Source organism: Hemiscyllium ocellatum, chromosome 15, assembly GCF_020745735.1.
Source record: "Hemiscyllium ocellatum isolate sHemOce1 chromosome 15, sHemOce1.pat.X.cur, whole genome shotgun sequence".
NCBI lineage: Eukaryota > Metazoa > Chordata > Chondrichthyes > Orectolobiformes > Hemiscylliidae > Hemiscyllium > Hemiscyllium ocellatum.
The window spans coordinates 45,491,166-45,517,794 of NC_083415.1; the positions used below are offsets into that span (position 1 = coordinate 45,491,166).

The following is a 26,629-nucleotide window of genomic DNA, read 5'->3' on the forward strand; positions in this document are numbered from 1 at the left end:
CTTAGCAATTCACCCATTTATAGAGCTCATTTCTCCATTTTGTATTTTGTATGTTGGAAGATTCCAAACTTTATGTACATATTATAAATATAATTTTTATATCGTTACAAAATATATATGAAGAAAGTTTTCACCTCATTTAGTTATGAGAATTTTTTTTTACTTTACAATAGTCTTGAAAAGTGAAGTGCATGTCTGTTGCAATGTGCCTGTTCATGCATTACTGTGATGTTGACAAGTTTCTATATTTGAAATGTAGGGCTCTGAGGAATGGGTTATAATAGAAAGACGAGCTTCTAGGCTAGAAGAACTAGTTGTAGTTGAAAACAAAAGTGACAGAACAGAATCCAAAGAAGAAGAAGCAGTTGAGGCTATATCACTTGTTTGTGACAAAAGGCAAATTGTATTAGAACTATCTTCTCCTGAAATGGAGCTTATAAAAGAAGAATTTCACAAAGATGAGTCATGTGAGGATGAATCTCCAGAGCTTGAAGAAATATGTGTCTCATCAGCTATTCGACAAGAAGATGCTTTAAAAACTGATTCAGAGAAAAGGACAATACCTTCTCTGTTGAATAGCACAGAGTTAGTAGAGTCAGATGAACAAAAGGTTCCTGAGACATATCCAGCTGAACCTGAAGAAGTCCTAACTGAGAAGCTTTTGGATAAAGAGTACGTAATCTCTGAAGATAAAGCACTTTCTGAAGAAGCTATTATCGTCACCAAATTTCTGTCTGTACAAGATTCAGTAGATACTGGAAAGGAGTCTTCAAAATCCGATTCCAAAGCACTTGAAGAGACAGAGCCTATGTTGGCTTTAACAACCAATGGAGAGCAGTTTAAGCTTATTTCCTCTGGAAGTGAAGAAGCCAAGTCTAAAGCCCACGAAAAAGATTCCAAGCCAGTATTCTCACTGGATAATAACAACAAATCCAAACCAGGGTCTCCAATAGCTGACCAAAAGATAGATCCAGGTGCTCAGGTAGGCAAGCAAGAAGTACGAAAGATAGATTCTCAAACGTATGACCAAGAGAAGAAAGAGAACATCAAAACAACTTTCCAAATGAATGATCAAGAGAGTATGCCAGTTCACTTTGTGATCAATAAAGGCAAATCACAATCAAATGAAGAGAAGATGTCTAATTTAAATTTCTTAGAGAAACAGTATACAACAAAAGTGACTGGCCAAGAAGAGTCTAAGTCTATTTTTGAAGCTGAAGTGAAATATGAGTCCAAATTCATTCTCCAAATGGTTGAAAAGGAAGTCCAGATAACACCAACCGAACAAGCTGAATACAAAAGGATTTTGCAGTCAGATGTTACTGAAATTTATAAAGCTGAAGAACAGTCAAAACCTTATATTTTCCAAGAGCATGCCAATGTGTTGCAGCCATGCACTGCAGGATGGGACAAAGAAGAATCAAGGGACTCCTCAGAAAAGGAGTCTGAAGAATACCTGCTATCAAATGATTCAGGGGATTCAAAGCCATGTTCCATAGGAGACCATGAAGCACCAAGGCAAGAAGAGGAGAGAAGCGAGCCAAAGCCGTGTAGAACGCAGGATGGAAGGGAGCCAGAGCAGAGTACAACGCAGGATGGGAGCGAGTCAAAGCCGTGTAGAACGCAGGATGGAAGCGAGCCAAAGACGTGTAGAACACAGGATGGAAGCGAGCCAAAGCAGAGTACAACACAGGATGGAAGTGAGTCAAAGCTGTGTAGAACGCAGGATGGAAGCGAGCCAAAGCAGAGTACAACGCAGGATGGAAGTGAGCCAAAGCAGAGTACAACGCAGGATGGGAGCGAGCCAAAGCCATGTAGAACGCAGGATGGGAGCGAGCCAAAGCCGTGTAGAACGCAGGATGGGAGCGAGCCAAAGCCGAGTACAACACAGGATGGGAGCGAGCCAAAGCCGTGTAAAACGCAGGATGGGAGCGAGCCAAAGCCGTGTAGAACGCAGGATGGGAGCGAGCCAAAGCCGAGTACAACACAGGATGGGAGTGAGCCAAAGCCGTGTAAAACGCAGGATGGGAGCGAGCCAAAGCCGTGTAAAACGCAGGATGGGAGCGAGCCAAAGCCGTGTAAAACGCAGGATGGGAGCGAGCCAAAGCCGAGTAAAACGCAGGATGGAAGCGAGCCAAAGCTGAGTACAACGCAGGATGGGAGCGAGCCAAAGCCGTGTAAAACGCAGATTGGAAGCGAGCCAAAGCCGTGTAAAACGCAGGATGGAAGCGAGCCAAAGCCATGTACAACGCAGGATAGGAGCGAGCCAAAGCCGAGAACGATGCATGATAGTGAAGAGTTCATATCCTTTTTGCCAAAGGATGATAAAATACCCAAGCCAGTTCTCCAGAGTGATGCCAATGTTTCTGCTAAATCTGTACCTCAATCAATTGAAGGGAAAGAATCAAAAGATCATTTTCTAGTGACAGAGAGAGATAAATCTGAAGTACCCGTGCACTTTTCTGCAGATATACCTTCAGACCTGGATTATTCAAAATCTAAGAACTTGCTGGAACTTGACAGCTTAGTATCCTCTGAAATGTCATTAGATGCAAACCAAGATCAATCTAGTCAATTATTTCTGGAGAATGACAAAATAGACTCCAGGTCGGAATCTCAAATAGAATGTTCTCAGGAAAAATCATCTGAACCCAATTCACCTGATCTTGAGTTGTCAGACGCAGATTTAATCATTAAAGCAGAATATTCACATGTCAATGAATTATCTAAACTCAAACCATCAACAGTGGTTATGCTTTCATCAAAGTCGATTGAGCCTGTATCCATTAAACACACCCAACAAGAGTATGTAAAGATCACAAAAAGACCTGCTGAAGCTGTGCCAAAAATAGATCCTTTAAAACACACTTTCAAACCTGAAAAGGAGAGCTCAATAGTTAAGTGTGGCAGAGAACTTCCAAATCCATCAGAGGAGGGGACAGACATTTATTCTTCTTCCAAACTTAAAGAGAAATATGCAGAAGTATATGATATGGGCTCAGCTACCCTGAAGGATAAAATATCCTATTTTGAATTGAAATTGGGAGAAAATACTTGCTCAAAAAAGCCCATTAAAGCGTTTGAGCATGCGGCACAGATTTCTGAAGTTGGATCTCCGGATTCAGGCTGTGAAGTGGAATTGACAGAAGCAATGGTAACTCTTCATATGAATTGTCACAAGGAAACGTTGTTCCAGCATGTTTTGTCAAATGGCATTTTACATCATACAAGTTTACATAGCTTGAAATGAGCTTATTTATAAACTGCTATTTTATGTTTTAGCCATATGTATTGCTAACTGCGGAGCATTGTATTCGATCTGTTAATTTGCTTCCTTTTTTGTTTAGATTATTTGAAGTTTTGCAACTGCAAATGTCAATCAACCGAGGCAAAATTGGCCATTGAGAACAATGAGAGCAATCTGTTGAGGCAACTGTTGAACTGCCTCCACAAAAAAAAGTCAATGCTTTTCTCATATTGCTAGAAAGTTGCATTTGATACTCTGAAAAAGTGACTTCCCCTTGCTTAGTTTATTTCCTTTCTCTTCACTTTTCTGCTCTTTCCTTTGAAGCATACTAATGCCTGTCAAAAGAATTGTTTGTGGCTGATTTCCTGCTATTGCTGTGGTGCTAGCTCCCAAACTGTTATGCCGCTGTGCCATTTAACAGTGAAGACTCTGCTTTCCGAATTCTCCCATTCAGCTTTTAACTAATGCTTTTGTCTGTTTAGACTAAACCTCCTGCTCTTGAATGTGCCTTGGAAGACAGGGAAGTAAAACCCTCGCAGGAAGCTTCAAAATCTCCAGGGAAGTCACCAGTAAAAGGAGAGACGTTCGAAAATACTGTTACTTCACAGGTGTTGAACCCTTGCTAAACTTCACGTTTATATATGATTTAAAAGGCTTGTCATAATGGAGGTTTTTTGGCATCTCACTTCTGGTATTGCAAACTTTAAAAATTTTTTTTTGCTCATTGCCTGTTTAATTTATCCAGTGTTTAACATTGCTCTATTGTAATCAAGTGTACCTGCCTCATCAGAAACACATCCGAGGTTTCACAAATATGCTGCTTCTATCTCAAATATCAAAAACAGATGTGCCATTATTTTGAGAACATGTTTTCATTTTACAGGAGCCGTTATCTCCACATAAACTATACGAAGAAGAATCTGGCAAATCCCAGGTTGTTGATTTTAATTAATTAACAACCTGCTTAGACCTTAATTTATTTCTCCATAATACCCATGTGTCATTTAAACTGTGCATTCATGATCATGTTTTGGATTGTTTTTGACCATCTTCCAAATTCCTGTAACATTCATATTCCAAAAGATGTTACTTTTCAATCCTTACCACCTTGATCTTCACCATTCTTTCTTGCTCAGAACACTGAAGCAAAGCAGGAACCACAAAGAAGGTCCATGGTAACCAAACAGGAATCTGAAGAAGTTATGGAGCAGATGCAAGAACTTGTGACCCAGCCATTGGCGACAAAGGAGATAGGTGTGGAAGCAGGCCACAAACATTCAAACGTCCTGCTAAATTCGTCAGGAAATATTGAAGCTGAGAAAGAATTTGCAGTACCAGATAAAGTTGAGGAAGTAGATGGAATGTTAGAAGTGAAAAAGTTACCAACTCAAACAAAGATGTCTAAACAAGAAAGAACAGACAGTGCCACCTCTGAAGTTAATGTCAATACCCTGGCTGAGAAAAGTACTGAAAGAGAGCCTGCTCAAGAGGATGGGAAGGACCAGCAGAAGAGCATTGACCATGAACCTGAAATCTCTGAAGAAAAACCTCAACAGGAGGTAATCTAACACCGTTTAGGAAATCAAATGCATGTCTCCACCTTCTACATTTCACCTGTCCGTGTGTGTAAAACTGTAACCACCCCACCACCTGCTTTGTTCCTCAAAGTCAACCACAGTCCATTTACTAAAGCATGTTAAATTTGGAAAGAATGTGTTTCTATAAGTTTGAAAACAATTTGTTGGAGCTAAAGTAAGATGGCCAACATCTGTAAAGAAAAAGGACATATTACCATTCTACGTGTACGCTTTTCACTGTTCATCTGTAATGTTGTAACCTGTAATTTCTGCTTACAGATGCTGACTGACCTGTGTATTAATTTGAATACTTTTTATTATGACTCAGATTTTCTGATTTGATCATTTAACAGAATAATTTCTTTAGTTTTGCCTGTGAATGCAATAAAATGTTTAATTTGTCTAACAATGTACACTATCATTAGAGCATGTGCTTATTAACAGAAATGTTTGTATTGAATAAACTAAATGACATGTGATCCTATCCAAACTGGAATGTTTAACAGCAGAGGTCTTGAATAAAGGTAGCACATTGCTTACAACAGTGCTGTCTCTATTAAAGGAGATGAATATTTCAAATTGGATATAAAAAGTTTACTTTTTGATTTATCAATAACCTAGATCTTTTTGCTGAACAAGGTTGTTAGTTTTTTTAACTATAAACTAAAGGTTTGCTCTTAGTAAATATGTTATGGAAAGGTATTACTAATCAAAGATTGAATTTGGATTATCACACTTAGAGCTGCTAGGAGGCCACCCGACCAATAATAGATACGTTATTTAGGAATTAATATAAGCTTCAAAATTTAATGCTGATTGGTCAGGAATTTAATTATGGTAAATAGAAGCAAGTGACTCCTTTAAGAGATTGCTGTTGGAGTTTTGTTGCTGTATGTTTAATATGCATGAATGTGGATTGTTGTTTGGTTGTCTTCTAACCCCTCCGTTATTTGTGTGGTAAGTGTACTCAAATTCTCCAAATCCTATCCTGTTTTAAGTGTTGGGCTGAATTTTCATTCCAGGATCCCAACCCTGACATTGGGCTGAAGTTGGGAACATAGACGTTCCAATGGCAGGACACTGGAAGAGATTTTGGAGGAGCCCACCAATTAAGAGGCTGCCTTTGAAGTCTCATCCATTTAAGGATAGTGAATGGTCTCCCAAGACTAGAGGATCTCCTGCATAGAAAGACCAGCAACCTCACCATTAGAGATGGGCACTGCCAACCTAGGTAGAAGGAAGAGCAGGCTGCTCTAGATGGAGGCACCCACTAAAGAACCTTCAGAATGATAAAACAGAAAGTGACCACATCTGTCAAGCCACATTGTGCAGGGGCTTAGCCTTCCTTAGGGCTCCAGCTCTGACCATCTGGTTATTGTCATTACAGGAGGGAGAATTTCACATTAGTGATAGAGCACATACTGCCTGATGTATTGCTAGGAACCTTGTTCCATTCTCCATTGGGTGGGTTTCAGTTATTGGGTGGGGAGGGTGTGTGCAATTCAACATTGGTAACAATTGAGTTTTGCCTACACAAAAAGGCAGGATTGGAATTGGACTTTTAAGTCACTAGTTAATTTCAGAACCTTTGTATTTACTTCGATTTAAAATTGCATGGAAAAGTAGTACTCTCATAAGCAAAAAATATATATTTAAGTCATAATAGAAATGTATTTTACTGGAGAAGAATATTTGTGATATTGAATGCATTTTGAATTTGCTTCAGGCCCAGCAGAATTAAGTAATGCAGAAATATTTTCTCATGCTAAAGGCTGTGTAGGTAAATCAAGTGTAACCAAAGTAAACAATTTCATTTTAAAAACAACAATCTTACAGGATGTTATGAAAACAAAAACTGGACTGCCAAGTGCTGTACCCACTGGAAAAAGGGAAACTTCCTCCAAAGAAACATCTTCACCTGTTGAGACAAAGTCAATCACCAAAACCCAGGTATTTGGAGCTTATTTGTTTCTTCCTAATAGATGTCAGACTGTAATCATTATCGGGGTGGAGGTGAGCACTGAATGAAATGTAAAACCGTTTTGTGTTGGAAGAATTAAATCCAAAGTAAAATTTGATATCTGTGCTGGAACTTTTCCCTCAGGGGCAAAATGCCACGATAGCGTTTATCCTCCACCCAAGTGTCCTGACTTTGTTCATCTAGAGTTCTAGCAGGTGTTCAAACACAGCCCAAATGCCAAAACCATTTGTGAATGAGCCTTGGTATTCTCGTCAATAATGTCGAGGGTATTCAGTTCTATTTATCCTTGTATTTCATGACTGCTGGTTTGTCCTGCTTCATTTTCCTGTTTGGGAGGCCTTCAAAGCCATGTTCCTATTGTTGTCATATTCCTGAATCCTCTATCTGAAAATTTACATTGGATGAATTGACTGTTAAAGATGGTCATGAGCTGTGGATAAAATGTGACATAAAGTCATAGAGATGTACAGCACGGAAACAGACCCTCGTCCATACCGACCAGATATCCCAACTCAATCTAGTCCCATTTGCCAGCACTAGGCCCATATCTCTCTCAACCCTTCCGATTCATATTCCCATCCAGATGCCTTTTTAAATATTCCACCACTTCCTTTGGCAGCTCGATCCATACAGGCACCACCCTCTGTGTGAAACATTTGCCCCTTAGGTCTCTCTCATATTTTTCCCCCCTTGCCCTAAACCTATGCCCTCTAGTTCTGGACTCCCCACCCCAGGTAAAAGCCTTTGTCTATTTATCCTATCCATGCCCCTCATGATTTTATAAACCTCTGAGTTTACCCCTCAGTCTTTGACGCTCCGGGGAAAACAGCCCAGCCTATTCATATTCTCCCTATAGCTCAAATCCTCCAACCCTGGCAACATCCTTGTAAATGTTTTCTGAACTCTTTTTCAAGTTTCACAACATCCTTCCGATAGGATTCCAAAAATGGCCTAACCAACATCCTTTACAACCGCAACATGACCTCCCAACACCTAAACTCAATGCTCTGACCAATAAAAGAAAGCATACCAAACGCCTTCTTCACGATCCTATCTACCTGCGACTCTACTTTCAAGGAGCTATGAACCTGCACTTGAGGTCTCTGTGTTCAGCAACAATCCCTAGAGACCTTACCATTAAGTGTATAAGTCTTGCTAAGGTTTGCTTTCCCAAAATGCTGCACCTTGCACATGTATGGTACTACAGAAAATTATGTCAACACCAGTCACAGGCAATAAATCCCCACCTGATATTCAATTCCATTGACGTCAGATTAATTTAAACACATAGTCTGGGACCAAGATTTTTGACATGTTATCTGTTGCCGTGGGTGGCATGGAACATTCTATGGAACTATTTGAAGAAGAAAAATAAGGTTTTACTTACTATCCCTACAGTGTGGAAACAGGCCATTTGGCCTAACAGGTCCACACTGACTCTCCAACAAGTAACCCACCCAGACCCATTCCCCTCTACTCTACTTTTACTCCTGACTAATGCATCTAGTCTACACATCCCTGAACACTATGGGCAATTTAGCATGGCCAATTCACCTAACCTGCACATCTTTGGATTGTGGGAGGAAACCGAATGACCAGAAAGAAACCCACACAGACACTGGGAGAATGTGCAAACACCACACAGACAGTTGCCCGAGGCTGGAATTGAATGCGAGTCGCTGGAGCTGTGAGGCAGCAGTGCTAACCACTGAGCCACCATGCCGCCCTTTCATAGTGTCCTGCTCAATATTTATCCCCAACATCACTAAGAAAAACAAGATGATTTCATAGTTGCTTGTGAGGCCATTCTGTGTGCTAATTAGCTGCTGCATTTCCTCACTGTACATAAGTGACTGTACTTAAAAACAGAAAGTTGTGAAATGCTTTGGTAGGTCCTGAAGTTCAGAAGAATGACATGTAAATGAGTACTTTCTTTTTGAGTGGCTCATGTCTGTAATGTAACATTGATTATTAGTAATGTAAATGTGGCACTATCCAATTGCACCCCACATAAAATAAAGCTGGGAAATGCGGCAATAGAACAATCTTGGATTTGAATAATACATTCCATATACCTTTATCAAATTTGAAAATATATTTTTTAAATTGCTACTCTTCATTATATTGTTGGCTTGGGTATTTTTGGGATCATCTAGGCGGAGGTGGGTACTGCTGGAGATTAGAGTCAAGATTAGAGTAGTACTAGACAAGCACAGCAGCATCCGAGGAGCAGGAAAATCAATGTTTCGGGCAAAGGCCCTTCATCAGGAATTTCAGATGCTGTCTGGCCTGCTGTGCTTTTCTAGCCACTTGACTCTATTTTTGGGATCATATTCGCTTTTGCTAATGTAGCTTTCTTCAGGCATGTTGGCACACAATAATGATATTCACATGTTAAATAAATCTGACAATCATTCACTCAGGGAACATGAGTCACAAGCTAGTGCCAGAGTTTTGAGAACAGCTCCGCAGAGGCAACACACATTCAGTGAATTGGTTCGAAGGTAATCAGAAGTTGGGCATTTTTTAGTGTTGTAAGACCCAACTAACATGAGTTGTGCTATTTTGCTTTCTTTTGAAGGTTACCAATATCCCAGATCTGGCAAATGAAACTGTAACAAGTTCACAAAGTGTCATCTCAGAAACTGTATCCACATCATTTGTAAGTTGCTGAATGTTAGATAAGCAATTTCCAAGATGACTAGATTATTGTTTCTCTCTTTTACAACCTGATATCCTGTGTGTTTTACTTGTTTTCCAGGTGGACAGTGGCAGTGGAGCTACGAATGTAACAAGCTCTCAGTCTGTGACTTCTGAAACCATATCCACATCAACCACTACTCATATCACCAAGGTAACACTGTTTAAAACAGACAATTTACATTGAGACTGTGCCCGAGGCTATGCAAACAAAGCTATTAGCTAAAGTCCAAGAACGTTTAGATACTTGTTAATGATAGCACTTTATTTTTGGTAAGTAATGGTGAACTGGAAGTTATGACCTTGAGTGTTCATTTTAACTCTTGTCTTATCAGCTGAAAAGATTCACATTCCTTTTTTTGAGATTATACTCTGAAAGTTTTGTTTCTGCTTCCACCACCAAATATTTGATTTGTTAAAAGTCCAGCAGAGGTAAAGTATAGTGGTAGTGTTCACTCCCGGTGATAGAATACTTGGAGAATTGGACCAACTCAGAAAACTCATAATATCACATGAATGGTCTTTAAGGAAAGCTGACAACTAAAGAAAGCCCCGAACCATTGTTTATGATCAGGGCCCCGTTTCAGCAACAAAATTAAATTTAATTTCTTTTAATATATTCTGTTCCCAAGACTATTAGTGTGTTTCAGGAATCATATTTTGCAATCAAATCTATTTCCTGTACTTATGCCCTGAAAAAGCAGTTAATTGTGCTGAGTGTGAATGAATTAAACTTGTTGTAACCCAAGCTGGATGTACAACCAATATTTTGTTTTGTGGTACACTAAAAACTAAAGTAGACTTTTGCAGTGGATTTATAAGATATAATTGCCAATTAAGGATTTTTGCTGTACCGTTTTGTCACACTGAGTCTTATCAACCCTTTGAGTATCATGGGGACAAAATAAATTATCTTCTAAGTATTCTCTTCTCCAGAGTAAAGAATCTCAAGCTCTCTAATCTCTTCTCAAAATACAGTTTTCTTAAATAGGTCACATTGCTTTTAATCATGGACATCCTTTTTTCAGAATAACAACTTGAGTTGTTCACAATATTGTATCAGTGTGTTGTACAGACTCACCTTCAGTTTAGTTTCCATTTCTCTCACTGTGGCTCCCAAGATCTGCCTGTCTGTTGCCTGTTGATATCCCGCGAGTAAGCTACCATCGGAATACAACTCCATAAATGTATCTTTTGTCTTAATCCATTTATTTTCCAGTCCAACATTTTTTATTCTATCATTCTAGCCTCATAACAGTACTTATAAACGATTGCCATAATGCCTCAGTATTTGATATCCCTCTTCCTTATTTTAACCACGGTAACTAAGTTGAGGGTAAACAGATCCTGTGCAAGCAGTCATTAAGTGGTCAGTTTGTCTGCTTCTAATTTTGTTTGGTTATGAGAAAAATTGGCCTGGACAGCAGATGAACTGCCCTGGTTGTTCTGAAATAAGGCATACTCATCCTGAGTAGATCTCTGATCACCTGGAGTCCGGTGACCAACGCTCATTGCATGGGCTTCTAGAGGCAGCAGCTTAATTGTTTTTCTTCAGAAACATCACATTTGATGCAACTCATAGCTACCTAACCCAGAGTCAAGCCATTGTCTGTTTTGGAGACCATGCAGGAACGTACAGCTCCTTATATCAAACTGATCCCTGCTACATCCCTACTGAATGTACTGAAGATAATTAAAGAGTGGATGTTCCTGTGGTGGAACCGTCCATGAAGAGACACCAGAAGACACAATCACTTGGGGGATTTATGCGGAATAGTATGTGGACGTTTACACTTGCTCAAAGGCAATGGTTAATCGTAGACTCAGCATCTAGACATTTCAAACCTAACAAAGAAGGGTGTGAAAAAAAACACTTAATTCTGTCTACTTTTTGGGTGTTCTGCAAATACGGATTTATCCTTCATCAGCCCATATCCAACTTCTGCATTGTTGAATTTCCAGGTCAAACTTCATCTTAGAATGCAGTTCACCAGTTGGTTACCCGCAGTTTCCACAGCTAGTTAAGCATTTCCACACTGGGACTCAATTATCAAAAAGAACTTCATGACAGAAAATGGATACATGTAACAGCCATTAGCAATCAATGTGTAAGACTGACTAAAGTCAAAAATCACACAGCAACGGGTTATAGTCCACAAGGGGTGAGGTCGCCGAAGACCTGCAGTTTCAAATACATTTGTTGAGCTGTCGTGGGACTTTTGACTTTGGTTACCCCAGTCCAACACCAACACCTCCACATTAAGACTGAATAAATTTGTTTCTGGCGAATCATCTATATTTCAATCTGCCCTTTTCTCTTGCGCAAAATTATAACATCGCAAACATAGCTCCACCCACCCAGTGGTGGTTATGTTACATAAGCAAATTGCTCATGAATGTGTGCTGAGCAAAGTAAAGTCCCTCAATCAGCACTGATGGGTAATCAGTTTAGGAGCATTGGTTTAGGATGAAATGTGACCCAAGACACTCAGATGATTTTCTATTCTTAAAATTTTGGATTGACGTTTTTTTTTTGCACTGCCTGAGCCACTGGAACAGAGAGTGCCTCATTTAGCACCTCTTTCAAGAAATGACACCCCTGACGATGCAGCACCTCTGCAGCACAGCACTGAAATGTCAATCTGAATTATTTGCCTGTTTCAGATGGAGAGGTGGTGGGATAACTCCCGCCCTTTTTCCTTCCCTTTCAGTTGATAATTTGAGAAGGAGTACCTTAAAACTTTGAGAGTCGTGACTTTGAAGAACAGAGACAAAACGAGCAGTCTGGTTAAGTCGAAAGGAAGGAAAGATTCGTATTTGCAGAACACCCAAAATATAGACAATTAAATGGGGTTTTTTTCACAACCTTCTTTGTTAGGTTTGAAATGTCCAGACACTGAGTCTACGATTAACCATTGTCTTTGAGCAATTGTAAACATCCACATACTATTGTGTAAATTCCCAAAGTGATTTTGCGTTCTGATGTCTCTTCAAGGATGGTTCCACCACAAGAACATCCAAGCTTTAATTACATTCTCAAGATGAATTAATCTTTATATAGAAACCACAAGACATCATGTAACTCCAGATTCCATCTTATGTTAAAGTAAATGTGTCGATTGTATCCATATATTCACTGATAAGTGACACACACATGGCATGTTTAAGACCTGGTTCAAATACCAAGAATGCTGAAGAACCTCAGGTCAGAGGTGCTGAAGAAGAGTCCCACTAGATTTGTAACAATAACTCTCTACGGACACTACTAGTCTGCCTGAATTTCTCCAGTGATCTGTGTTTGTTTCAGAATTCAAGCATCCACAGTCTTTCCCCTTTATTTGAACCCACAGATGTTTGAATCAGAAACAAGAGAGTTCCCACAGGCCAAACTGATAGAAATCTATGGTCAAAATAAAATAGGAACCAAACTGTTATACAAACATTAAACTTCAGCCACGACCAAAGAGAAACAGTGTCATTACTGTGGGAATAATGTGAGGTCAGAATTAATGTATCTTTTGTGTTCATTTTCTAAACATGGTATGATTTTACTTCGATCAGCTGAGAGTCTGACACACATGGAAACTAGTTGCCATGTTTGAGAGTCTGAACACTGTTGATCAGAAACATGTGCAGCTACTTCATACTTGCCTCATGTTGAGCATGTGCAGTCTCCATTTAGGATAGTCTGTAGTGCTAAGGTTAAAAGGCTTGCAGAGCAATTTTTTTTTTCTTCTGAACTTACAAGTGATGCTAACAAATGGGATTTATTGTGTATCCAGTCAGTGAAAGGAGGATTTTCAGAAACCAGGATTGAGAAAAGAATCATCATCACAGGTGATGCTGACGTTGACCAAGACCAGGTACGAAACCATTTTGCATTATTTTGTGTACACTGTAACATTAGTGGGCGGCACGGTGGCACAGTGGTTAGCACTGCTGCCTCACAGCGCCTGAGACCCGGGTTCAATTCCCGACTCAGGCGACTGACTGTGTGGAGTTTGCACGTTCTCCCCGTGTCTGCGTGGGTTTCCTCCGGGTGCTCCGGTTTCCTCCCACAGTCCAAAGATGTGCGGGTCAGGTGAATTGGCCATGCTAAATTGCCCGTAGTGTTAGGTAAGGGGTAAATGTAAGGGTATGGGTGGGTTTCGCTTCGGCGGGTCGGTGTGGACTTGTTGGGCCGAAGGGCCTGTTTCCACACTGTAAGTCTAATCTAATCTAATTACTTTTACAAAAGCATGGGTCGGTGTGGACTCAATGGGCCGAATGGCTGCCTTCCACACTGTAGGGATTCTATGATGTGTGAAACAAGTTTTTTTTTAAAGAGGGTGATAGGAAATCTACTACATTCATTTCTAAGCATTTTTCCCCTCTGAGTTTACAGCAGTAGATAAGAGGTCAATCATTTAACACAGAGATTGAAACATTTCTTCCCTCAGTGCATTGTGAATCTTTAGATTTTCACTACTCCAAGAGACTCTAAATATTCCACCATTGAAAATATTCAATACAGAGATCTACAAGACTTTTCATCTCATGAGGAAGAAGAGTTCTGGGGATTAGGTTGGAAAATGGAAGTGATGAACCATAATTGTATTGAAGGACAGGGGGGCCTTAAGGGACTGAATGGTTAGCTTCTATTTTCTTGTTGAAAAGTCATGTTCTTATTGTACACCTCTGTGTACTGAGTTTATGCTCAATAGCTTCCAAGTATGAGGTTGCATCCTGTGTGATTAAATCAATCAATTAAATGGTCATCATGGTGGTCAGCGCAATTCTTACTCCAGTATTGTGGGCAAATGATGCAAATGTACAAATTTTGAGTCACACATGAAACATTTGAAATTGTTGGGGTTCATGATTAACATCAATTTCACAGAATCGCAGAAGTGATCTGGTGCAGAAGGTAGCCTTTAACTCACTGTGCATGCACCAGCTCACTACTTTAACATCATTATCTAATTTTCCAGCTCTACAGACATTTTTAACTCCTGATTGGTGAAGTGGGTTCAAGGATCCTGAACTTGACAGTTTGAGGCCTGTGAAATGTTAACTGGCCGGCCCCTTTTACATAAATTCCCTCCCTTTCTGCCTGAAACCAGTAGGTGAGTGGAGTAGGTTGGAGATAGTGAGGACTGCAGATACTCGAGAGTAGAGAGTGGAGCTAGTAAAAGCACAGCAGGTCAGACAGTACCTGAGGAGCTGGCGAGTCGACAGGTCAGGCAAGAGCATGAAGCTACTTACACAGACTGCTTCCCAGGGAAATACCCTCCGGTAACTCTCATAGTTGGTGTCCTGACCCACCTTACTAGTTGAAATTCCATCCCTGCTTGTCATAGTTGGGCAGTTGACATGCAGATGAGATGGATTGATTAGGACGTCAGATCCTCTCTGTACTGTTGGAACAGGATTTGCTGCTTACCTCCTTCCCTGCTTACCTGATTTTGTTTCAGGATAAATTCAAGGATAATGTGAATTTTTAAGACTAACTTTAAGTAAGATTGTGCGATCATCTGTTTGACGATGACCCTTTTGTACCAGATAGCACTAGGAAATAAGTAAACTATCATGGTGTTGCTATAATTCCCTTTTCATCAGCCAGGAAGACACATTTTCAATGCAATCCACAAACTAAATCTATGTTCCTCTCGTTACTGTACTGTCTACTCTAGGCTCTGGCTCTTGCAATTAAGGAAGTGAAACAGCAACACCCCGACATGCTCGTAACAAAAGCTGTGGTTTATAAAGAATCAGAACCCGAAACAGAGCAAAATGCAAAGGAATCAAAGGTACAGTGCAGAATATAATTGTTTATTGTTCTCAATGGAGGTCACCATTTTCCTCGGTTTATTTCTTGCAAATCACTTCACCTTAGAAATGTAGAATGTTTACGGCATAGAAGGTGGTCTTCGACCCATCATTTCTTTCCCAACTAATAAAAATCTATCCAGCAGAACCCTGTATTCCAACTCTTGGCCCATAGTTGTGGCACTTTGAAAGCATATTGAATTATGTTTTAAATGCAGCAAGTGTCTCTCTACCCATCACCATTTCCAACCATCCACTCCAAATCCCCAGCCAACCTCTGGATGAAACAATGTCTCCTGAACTAGCTCTGAACCCTCTTACTCCTCCTAAATGTACACCTCACTATTAACCAACCCCCCACGCCCCAGTCTTCTCTGTTCGAAAGGAAAAAATCCCAAGTCGATTGAATCTTTCCTTGTGACTAAAATTCTCTGACAATGTTCCTTGTAAGTCTCTGTATCCTTTTCCGTGTGATCACATCCTTCATATGATGCAGTGACCAGAACTTAACTTGAGCTGTGACATTAATAGCATTTTTTACAATTCTAGCATAACGTCTGAGCTGTTGTGTACTAGGCATTGGCTAACAAAATATGCCCCTGTGCCTTATTTAGCCACCTTATCCACCAATTCTTGAAGTTGTAAGATAGGTTGACATCTGCTCCAAAGTTACTTTGTTTCTCTACACTTCTGAAAATATAACCATTTATCACTTTTTTTTCTTGCCTAGGATATCCTTTCCAGATATGTTACTCTGGATTAAATTCTGTTTGCCACTTTCCTGCCTAGAATCATCTTTTAGTTTGCATTGTGAGGAGATAATAGTCAAGTGGTATTATTACGTGACTATTAATCCAGAGACCCAGTTAACGTTCTGAAGACCTGGGTTTGAATCCCACCATTGCAAATGGTGGAATTTGAATTCAGTGAAAATCTAGTTCACTAAAATATTTTAGGGAAGGAACCTGTTGTCCTTACCTGGCCTGGCCTATATGTTACTACAGACCAACAGCAATGTGGTTGACTCTTAACTCATAAATGCTGGCCTAGCCAGTGACATCCATATCTCAAGAATGAATTGGAAAAGAAAATCCAGTTTTGAAAATTAAGCACATTTAGTACTGGTGAGAATTTTTTTTTCTATATGCATTAACTTACTTTTAACTGAGCCAACAAAGCAGCGTGGACTTAATGGGCCGAATGGCATGCTTCCACACTGTAGGGCTTCCATGAATCAGACGCAATAGTATCCCTATTGCATTCCAGTACAGCTCCTCAACATTCAATGTAGAAGGACAAGGGTAGCAGATACAGGTGAATACCACCAGTTGCAAATTCCTCTTCAAGCTACTCACCATCCTGACTTGGAAATATATCGCCTTCACTGTCACTGAGTCAAAATGCTGGAATTCTTCTCTCCCCATTACCCAACGCTGAACAGCAATGATTCGAGAAGCAGCTCACCATCACATTGTCAAAGGGAACTAAGGACGGTCAATAACTGCTGGCACAGCCACTAAAACCCACATCCCAAAATAAATTTTAAAAAACTATTATATAAGGTGAAATATGTATTCCTATGCTGTATAACTCATTAGTGAACAATATCATTAGTACTATGTGTCATTTTATTCAGTTCCTTTTCAAAATGATTCTCTGCAGTGAGCTCAGCAAAGAGCAATGAGAATGGGTGTGTTACTAAAGGCTATACATTTGGAAATTACATGAATATATTTGAACACCTTTTCCTGAGAGAGAGAGAACATTTGAACTGCTGTAATTCAGGTGCTTAAAGTATTTTAAAAATATAAATAAATGCAATGCAAATTATTCTTTAAGATTACAGTCGTAACTAGAAATGTTTGAGGAGGAAATTAAGTGAAATAAGATAAGTAAATAAAATAAAATTTTCCCTCCAGGCCGTTCCTCTTGTTCGAATTTGCTTAATGTGAATCAATTAATTGTGCAGAAAAGATCTTCTGCTACATGACTGCTTTATTTGAAGTGCTACATAACTCAAATTTTTCAGCAAATAAAAATGCCCTGTAGATACACGAATGTAGTATCTGGCTGAACTCTGGTTATGGGGAAAAGGCAGGAAAGTGGAGTTGAGGATTTTTATATCAGTCATGATCTCACTGAATTACAAATCAGACTTGATGGGCTGAATGGTCTACCTTTACTCCTACATCTTGTTGTCACATGGTCTAATACCCTCTGCAGAATGAAGTTCCTCGAGACTGGTGAAATTGTTGGGCATGGATCTTGAGGGAGTGATCATGGGACAAGGGCTAACATGAAATTCTGTCCAAATGGAGGTCAGTTCAGATGGAAGCTCACCTTATGCTTGAGTTGCCTTGACATCACAAGTGGCTTTGGAGTCAACGCCACTGTTGATGGCTGGATGGCTATGACTGCAAACTGGACATTACCAGGCACATACAGCTGGTGGCATCATCCAACATGTCTGAGTCTTAAAATCCCAGTAGTCCCAGCACCTGGCAGGGGAAATGTGTTGCCATCTAGGAGGCTGTGAAGGTGGACCAGGACCTGAGTGTCTTCTCTTAAGTAGCAGCCTCCATAGCAACATGCCTTTTGTCCCAGAAGAAGTCAATGAGCATTTTCTGCTGCAGCGTGATGAACTACAGAGTAGGGAGCAAAGTGACCAACTAGTATGACAACATGGCAGTGATCAATTGGTTTATGATCAAAAAACGATCCTGTCAGACAACACTCCAAGCAGTCCTGACTGGTGATTGGTGACTTTGACCTCCAGCTTTTGGTAGTTCACTGACCGGGATTCCTCCTTAGGACTAAGATAAACTCATGAGTAGAAGAAATGGGTAGTGCTCTAATTAAAGAGCTTGATGTCCCTTAAATGGAGAGGTCATCCCTGCTGTCTGATCAGGAGCCTAGCATCTATTCCCAATTTATTTTTGCAGAGGACACCGTGCACAATATCTCTTGGTATTATCAGCTGGGCTGATGATCGTGACGAGCACATCAACAACGTAAGCCAAAGTGACTGGCTATATGATCGGCCCTTGCAGAGTCAATGCTGACAACCTCCTCTGCAAGAAGCAAGAAATGGCTGCACACAGAATACAACTGGGTTGATAAGGGCAGTCCTAACACACACCCCTCTCAAAATGAAGTGATGCAGATAAAGACCTATTTATCTTAATTAGGTGGAAACCCCCTTTTTCCCCATATTAAGTAGTGACAACATCTTTTCTAAAAAAAGGCAAATAATGAGATTGAATACATCAGCTTTCCATTGAATACTTCTGATCCGTTAACCACTTATTTACTTTTATCTAAAAGATAAATATTTGCCACGTTTTTTTGCTCACTTTAAAAGTATTAACTCACTCAATATCGTTAGCAGAAAAAAAAATGCAGGATATAGTACTGAGCACCAGTGACCAGTATAGTTTCATCCATGCACAGTTATCTTCACTTGGTTATCATATTAATGGGATGTACTCGTTGGCTTAACTGGAAAGTGCTTTTACCGAACAGGGTGAATATCAACTAATTTGAATCAATGTCCTGTGACCCTGGTGAAAAAAATTGAATGCCTCTGCAACTGTAGACCAATCCAGACTATCACCTTTAAAGTGTGGCCAAGGAAGAAGGCGCAGGGGATGGACATGTGGTGAAAATTGACGATAGTTGAATACTGGAGTAAACTTTTTCAAAAAAATCTTTCTCTCTCTCTTTCTCTCTCTCTCCTTCAGGAGTAATAATGAACAAGTGAAAGTCCTCAAAACACCGTGAATAACAGAATGGAATCAACGGATGCTTTTATCAGCACAGACTTTCTCTGCCTTGTTAGTTTACAGAAGAACCAGGAAAGAATATCAATATCAATGTAAAAATATACTCCTGCTGTGCAAAAAAAATTCAGTTCCAACTACAAGAAAATAAAATATTTTCAAGTAGAGAAAACGCATGTTTTGAGGGGAGAAAGAAAATCAAAGGAAAACTAGAACCTCTAACCATCATTCCAAAGTATATGAGCTTTTCCAGCAATCAGAATCCCACTTGGGAATACCATTCATGGAGATGGAAGAGAAATCTTGCAACTAATGTTTAATAATACATGCTTTGCAATGGATGTCAACTTAATTTCCTCTTTTTTTGATCTGCTAAAGACAGTCAGCAATTATCATACAAATTATTCGATGGAAATGAATGGCACATATTGGTTCCCAATTTGAATTTGCATTAATTTATACTGAAAAACGCTTATCTGGTTATGTAAAGATTGGATGTATTTCTCCTCTGAACTTTGTAATATTCAAATGGTAACCTGGTATTGGTTTTTAGCTAATACTTGGTTTGGCAGAAGTTTGTGTTTTTGTAAATTAAAAAAGACGTAATTATTTGAAAGTGAATAATTTTAGGCAAATGAGGTTTCACAGATGTCTTAATCAAAAGATAGTGGATAGAGGTTTGTTAGCACACACCTAGCTGTTACAAGTGATATCTATAGGAAGATACTCAAACTAGTGGTTCAGTAAAAATACTTAGCAATGGTTCACAAAGGACAGAATTTTTCATTCTGATCAACTTCCTCACTACTCCGAGGCACCACAGGCATGTGGTATCTATTCTCATAGCTTGTTCTAAATCCTTCAAGAACTGTTAGAAGAATTTAACTTCTTTGTTAATAGTAAAGCCAACAAAGGAATATTATACATTGCTGATTATACACATGAGCTGCTTTAACTATCTAGCATGACAAAGGACATCAGAACTCAAGATTAGTACTGAAGCACTTGTGAGTTCTGCCTATTTAATTACGTGCTGTCACATAAGATATTAAATGCCATGTGCATGCTTAGATGATGCAACGGACAGCTGAGAGAAGCAGAAGATTTGCACAGTTGGCATTTAATCAGATGTAGTTTGTTTGTTTACCATTGCTAAATATATTTTTGATAGGATCGTTTTAGTGACTTACCCAATATTTTAAACTGAACATGAGTGATGAAGTATTTGAGAATATTTGCAATTGTATCAACAGCAGACATGAATCTATGTGTGCATGAGTGCATTAAAACACCATAATACAGATATGAAATGCTCCATAATTGCTTTTCTCCCCCTACAGCTCAATGGTATGTGTTCATTGTATCCTTTTACCTTCATAGTGAAATAAATGTGCCAGATGCATCTCCTGTGCCCATTCCTTTGTTATATATTTGATAGGCTATAGAACATAGAGATTTGTTGTAGTGGACACCAAAGCTGTGAATCAACTGTAGGATTGTTGCACTATGGGAATTAGTGGGTTAGAATACCTGTACCAGTCTTAAAATCCAGAGCATTGAAACACAACTGTGAGATGCTTATATACAGTGCTAAGGGATGACTTTTCAGAGTTTTCATGGCCAGTACTGAAATTTGCCTGATTGGCCCCACACATATTGAGCAATGGTGCTGTTCAAGGTTTTCATTCAGTATCACCGCGATTTTTGGTATGGTGAGGTTTCCTACTGGCAGGACAACTTCAGAATATGTTCCTTTGTCTGAAATTCCTCTCTCTGCAAATCTATGCTGGCACATTTTAAATGAATTACTGACACTTTTAAAGTAATGGAAAGAGGGATTTCAAGCACATTTTGAATTTATTCACTAGGATCCTTCTGTGTAATTTCATTTTTTTTTCATCTCTACAGTCTGATTTGGGGTGATTTGAAGTTAATTTCTAAAAGCTGAGGAGTCCCTTTGAAGAAAAGAAGCAGATCAATTTTGTAGGCTGTCCACTATATTGAAGGGTTAACAAAAACAAAAATATGGTGTACAATTTTAGTGACTCAACGTCTTGCCAATTTACAAAGGTAGCTCTGATCAACAAAAATCAAGTTTTCAGCAACAATGGTACAAATTCAATTTCATATCTCTGAGTACCTTGTGCATACCTGAACATGATCGATGTATGATATTAGGAAAGCTTTAGCACTATGTAAAGTCTTAATGTGTTTTGATGTAGACACCGTCCAACGGCTTAGCAGTCATGTAGGTGGGGGCCGAAGGGGTGCCAAAGCAACTTGACCTCAATAGTACAATGTCCAGAAAACTACCTAATGTAAAGTGGTAGCTGGCTGACAAAAGAAACTGAAATTCTGGGCAGCTGTAGACCCCTAGATGAGAACTGAAGCACTACTCTCTAGCACAATTAAGTGAATGGGTAGGGTTTCACTACAAGGCATAGAGGCTTGGGGTGAGACCTGAGGTGGGAAAGACTCCTGGAGTAGGAGAGGTCTAGACACACCTCCGTGGACATAGAGGATCAATTCCATAAGGTGTTCTTTGAGTCATTGCAGGCCTCAGCTCCTCTCCTGTCCTCTCGAGGTTGGCCCACCAGCAAGTCCCTGTGCAAGCCTGTGTTTAAAACAGCAGTTGAGACATGACTATTAGATTAAAGCCCAGTGTGCATATTTGCCCTGGCAGGTGCTCTTCATATCCATTCAGAAGAGGAGGTCAAAATGGGAAACTGAAAAGAGAACACACCTTGAGCAGTTAAGTCTCAAATTATTTTAAATACACAGATTCCAATGAGTAGGCAATGTTAAAAATGCACCCATTCTCCACTTTCTAGAAAGTGCGTGAAGTAATTCTAAAATCCATTTTAGATTTGGGATGCCAAGAGTGAAACCGTAGAGCAGTTGTTAATTTTTGTTTTTCTATTTATGGAGCACTGACTTAAACATTTTGAAATAAGTGAAGAATGTAAGAAAACAACTTTCGCACAAGGTCAGAGAAATTATTAAATGAAGAAAACATTAAATAATTATGGAAGTGAAACCATAGAAAAAAAAACTATATTCCATGAGCAATGCAAACCTATCATGGATCATAGTTCATTAAAATTTAGGTTTTGGGCAAGATCATTGGAAAATGAACCAAAGCTTTTCTTGTTTCCTTTGCTGTTTCATGCTTTTTCTGAGTCTCTGGATTATTGAATATTTACTTCATATTTTTCCATGATTTTTTTCCATTTTTGTAGTGTTTTAAATCCTTTCTTTCCATTAACCATTTGTAAGTTTTGATATTCTCAATTTTTTTTTCTATCTGTATTCCAAACCATTAGCTTTGTTTGTTGATGAATTATTTTATCAGTATTGTATTTTGGAAAAGTGGGATTTACTTTTGTAAATGCTGTATCTAAACCAAAAGGTAGATGGAAGTGTCAATGACTTTTATGTTACCATTATCTTAATAAAATGCAGTAACTGTTGGATAATTATTTTTTTAAAAATCCAAACGTCATTTTCAATGCTACATAGGAGTGCTTTGCAGAAAGGCTGTTGACTTTTTCATCAAAACTGCAGTTAGTTTAAATTGGTGATTTAGCTCAAATTGTGTTTTAAAAGGATGAAAAGATGGAGTTAATAAGTGAGTGTAGCAGTTTTCCATGTGAGGGTAGTAATTTATGGTTTAATGTTCATTCAGAACTTTTGTTTTATTTTCATAAAATGATGCAAAACAGGGAATGAGGTCATTTGATCCATCATTTCTGTGTTGGCTCTGAAAGTTGTAACTGAACTTTCTAAGCCAAGTTTTAAACATAAATAAAACATAAGCTGTATGTGCAACTCAACCTCTTCAACAATTGTTCCTTTCTTTCTGATATTGCACCACACAAGCCCAAATATTTCTACAATTCATGCAAGCGAAGGCTTTGCTACATCGAGTATACGTGGTTTTAAATAGTGCCCCATTTATTGACAAATCAGCCTAGTGAACAAATTAGCATCATGGAATTCAACGTATATCTATTGCACCTTGTCCTTTTTCAAAGCCCACACCTCAATACAATATTTTTGACATACAGTAGCGCACGCAATTATGCTCAACAAAATCCACAAACATGTAAAGGAATGAATAAGCAGTTTTTGTTTTTGCTGTTGACAATGAAGTGATGTGCAGGACAAAAGAAGAATTTTTTTTTCCGTCTAAATAGTCAGATGGTGTCAAGGTTTGAATTCCTCTGAAAGGCAGCATTTCCACTAGAACGTCCAATCAATACTTGACTGGGACTTGGCCCAGATTTATTCACTCTGCTCAAAACCTTTTACTTCTTGTTGGGAGTGAAATTCAACTTTGGTAGGCACACGAAATGAGTCAGTAGGATGGGTCAGTTGCTTGCTCTGCAAATTACATCCACGAAAATTGAATTTCTCCTTGTACTCCTCCTCCTTCCCAACAATGTAAACACTACTTCACATAGATATCGTCTTCCAATGATTTTCTACAATCCAGCTCTTTAAAGTTTTGTCACAATAATGTTAAAGAAATTTGACTTAGTAATTTGCCGGGATAATAAACAATTTCTGAAATACTGTCAGCAGGAAAATTGCGGATACCTCACAGATCCATAACATCCAGGGGCAAAGACAAATAGCCATGATTCTCACTAATCTGCACAGCAACATTCCATCTTCAGGAGATCAATGAGATGTTACCAGACAGAATGCACTTATCACAATACCTACAAAATATGTCAGCAGTTAACTATAAAATTCCGTTCATAGATTTGGGTGATAAGATCATTTGCAAACACAGTTGAACACATACCTTACAAGAAGCTTTAAATGTTTTTACTTGATGCTGGAGGTCTTTGTTTCTGGGTACTTTTAATTCTACTGATGTTGGATACTGTATATACTTTTGACAGTTGATTCCAACTGAATTCTGAACTGACATTTACAAATCTTGAAATATATTCCCTCAGAATGCTTTGTTTCTGTGGACAGATTGTCATGTTTGGGTTTAATTACTGTTGCTGCACAATTTTGAACTTTCTGGTTATGAAAACATCCAAGAGACTTGAGCCCAATTCTTTTGGCACTTCCCTGAAAGAGAATGGAGTGTTCTGTGTTGCATTTGATGCGGTATTAATGGTGTCATGGGCATAAAAATTATGAAGGTCTCATCGAACATTTGTAGCTCTCATTTCAATTTCCTCCTCTCCTGAAGAAGCTGAGTGTTCCACAGGCTTTATTTCTGATATTCAGTTTCTGTTTAATTTTAGTCCATGGCTAATTTAATCTTGTTCCAGGAACCAGTCTGAAACGGACAACACACCTTCAGTATATAATCAAGACCAATAGAAAAATTGGGTCTCCAACTTTTATTGCATTAAACCATAAAATTTCAAGAACTGATGGGAATTTTCTTTGAATCCAATGCTGAAACCCTGGCCCACAGCAACTCATTAATCGGTGATTTGATGGCAAAGGAAATGGTAGCATGCACCTCATGTTTTCAGTTCTTAGCACTCCACAGGCTGTTTGCATTGCCTGTTCCTTGCATTCAGTATGGTGTATAAGCAGTTAATTGGGATTAGTAAGCAAGAGAGTGAAAACATTTTTTTTTTAAAAAAGGGGGCAACACATAGGCTCAGTGGTTAGCACCGCTACCTCATAGCGCCAGAGACCTGGGTTCAATTCCAGCCTCGGATGACTGTCTGTGTGGGTTTCCTCTGGCTGCTCCAGTTCCCTCCCACAATCCAAAAGATGTGCAGGTTAAGTGAATTGGCCATGCTAAATTGCTCATAGTATTCAGGGCTGTGTAGGTTACGTGCATTAGTCGGGTACATTTTAGAGTAATAGGGAAATGAGTTTGGGTGGAATACTGTTTGGAGGGTTGGTGTGAATTTGTTGGGCTGAAGGGCCTGTATCCACATTCTATTTGGGATACCTATTGGAATTTGTCAGTATAATTTGAGTGTGTGACATGAATGTTACTTGTCAGTTACAGGCCTAAACACGTGATGCCTCATAATGTTGTCTGTATATTTGCACATTGCTTCAGAGCCAGCTAGTTGCAAGTACAATCTCTATAATGTGGGCAAACATCTGTTCAGGTGCATATTTCTCAGCTGTTTGAGATGCAGAGTAAAGAATCCATTTCTTCTCCACACTGTCAACAAATGGGAGAGCCACAAACTTATTGGAGACTGTACTTGAAGTAACTATTAGTGATCTGCAGAGAAAAATGACTCCGAAAAGTAAGTACATTTCAAGAAAGATCTTTCTGAATAATGGCACTATCACTCAGCAAACAGTCAAACAAAAAGAAACTGAAGCCTAGATATAGCCATTGTTCATTTTTATAGGTCATCTTTTATATGTCATTCCTCTCTTCCAATAGACAAGGTTCATTCCTTTATTAAAACATAAAGGCTAGAAAAATGTATTTTACTGCAACGCCTCCTTCTGTACCACAATGACTGGACAAAAGCTGTGCCCTGTCCTGTGGCAGGGAGGGTAGTGGGTTGAGAACCATGCTACTTTCTTGATCAAGTCTGTGAATAGTTTCTGCCCCACTCGTGATTGTAAATGGGCATTTAATCCTCAGTAAGGGCACACATATATCACTGGCACTTTCATTAAATCAGTGGGGGAGGGGAGTGTTCATCTTGCGGAAAACACAAACAGGTAAACTCTGTTGAGATTGCTTGCGCATTTCGAGAAAGGTTGTTCCTCAATCACTCAGCACCTAAAAGAGAGATCAGACAGCAGGAGAGGAGGTCAATGTGGGGCTGTGAGAGGAGGGGGATGGTGTTCTCCAGTGGCATTGTTGTGTAGAAAATGGCTGACAGTCTCTAATTGGCTGAGAACTCTTGGTTAGTTCACCCCCCTCCCCCCAAGCCTACCCAAACCACCAAGAGACAGGCCTGCCATTGGCTCATTCAGTGACATTGTTAACTGAAAGTAAAGCGATTACTCAGGGATCTTGCTTTATAGCTGGTGGCAAAAACACCTCAGCACCACAAGATTCTGCACTATAACTCTGAAAGGATTACTTAGCAATGGAAGTGAACCATTCAGCCATTTGTGTCGTTCCATTTAGATCATGGCTGGTCCATATCTTAACTCCCATTCACCCACCTTCACACCATATCCCTTAATGGCATTGATTAACAAAAATCAGGCTATAATAGTTTATTAAATTTTTCCCTTGTCCGAATCATTTCTGCTTTTTTGGGGAGATTCCAGAATTTCCACTACCCTACAAACAAAGTGATTTAAAGCCAGCTGACATACTGAACTTGAAACATTAACGGTGTTTCTCTCTTCACAGATGCTGTCAGGCCTGCTGAGTTCCTCCAACAATTTCTGTTTTTATCTTAAAGATGCATAACTCTCAGCACAAGCCACCTTGAAATAATCAAGGTGAGATACTTATGCACCAGTAACTCAATAAGAATGTGTTTCATGTTAGTTCATATTCATTGGCATGCGAATATTTTAAAATGCTGGCAAATGGGATTAGATTTATTCAGGATATCTGGTCAGC

General features: G+C 39.3%; 1 protein-coding gene across 7 annotated transcripts in view; it reads left to right on the top strand.

Annotated features, from left to right (window-relative positions):
- LOC132822968 (band 4.1-like protein 1) overlaps positions 1-22,925 on the top strand; it is a 341,878-nt gene extending 318,953 nt beyond the window's left edge. For 5 of the 7 annotated variants that reach the window (XM_060836432.1, XM_060836430.1, XM_060836433.1 and 2 more), the window contains 8 exons: positions 3,730-3,855; positions 4,384-4,806; positions 6,661-6,774; positions 9,387-9,467; positions 9,567-9,659; positions 13,288-13,368; positions 15,178-15,294; positions 19,054-22,925. In XM_060836432.1, the coding sequence (XP_060692415.1) occupies positions 3,730-3,855; positions 4,384-4,806; positions 6,661-6,774; positions 9,387-9,467; positions 9,567-9,659; positions 13,288-13,368; positions 15,178-15,294; positions 19,054-19,059 (1,041 nt within the window). In that variant the 3' untranslated portion in view covers positions 19,060-22,925. The remainder of the gene's footprint in view (positions 1-3,729; positions 3,856-4,383; positions 4,807-6,660; positions 6,775-9,386; positions 9,468-9,566; positions 9,660-13,287; positions 13,369-15,177; positions 15,295-19,053) is intronic. The other 2 variants (XM_060836437.1, XM_060836436.1) reach the window with 2 other exon arrangements.
- The last annotated feature ends 3,704 nt before the right edge of the window (positions 22,926-26,629 follow it).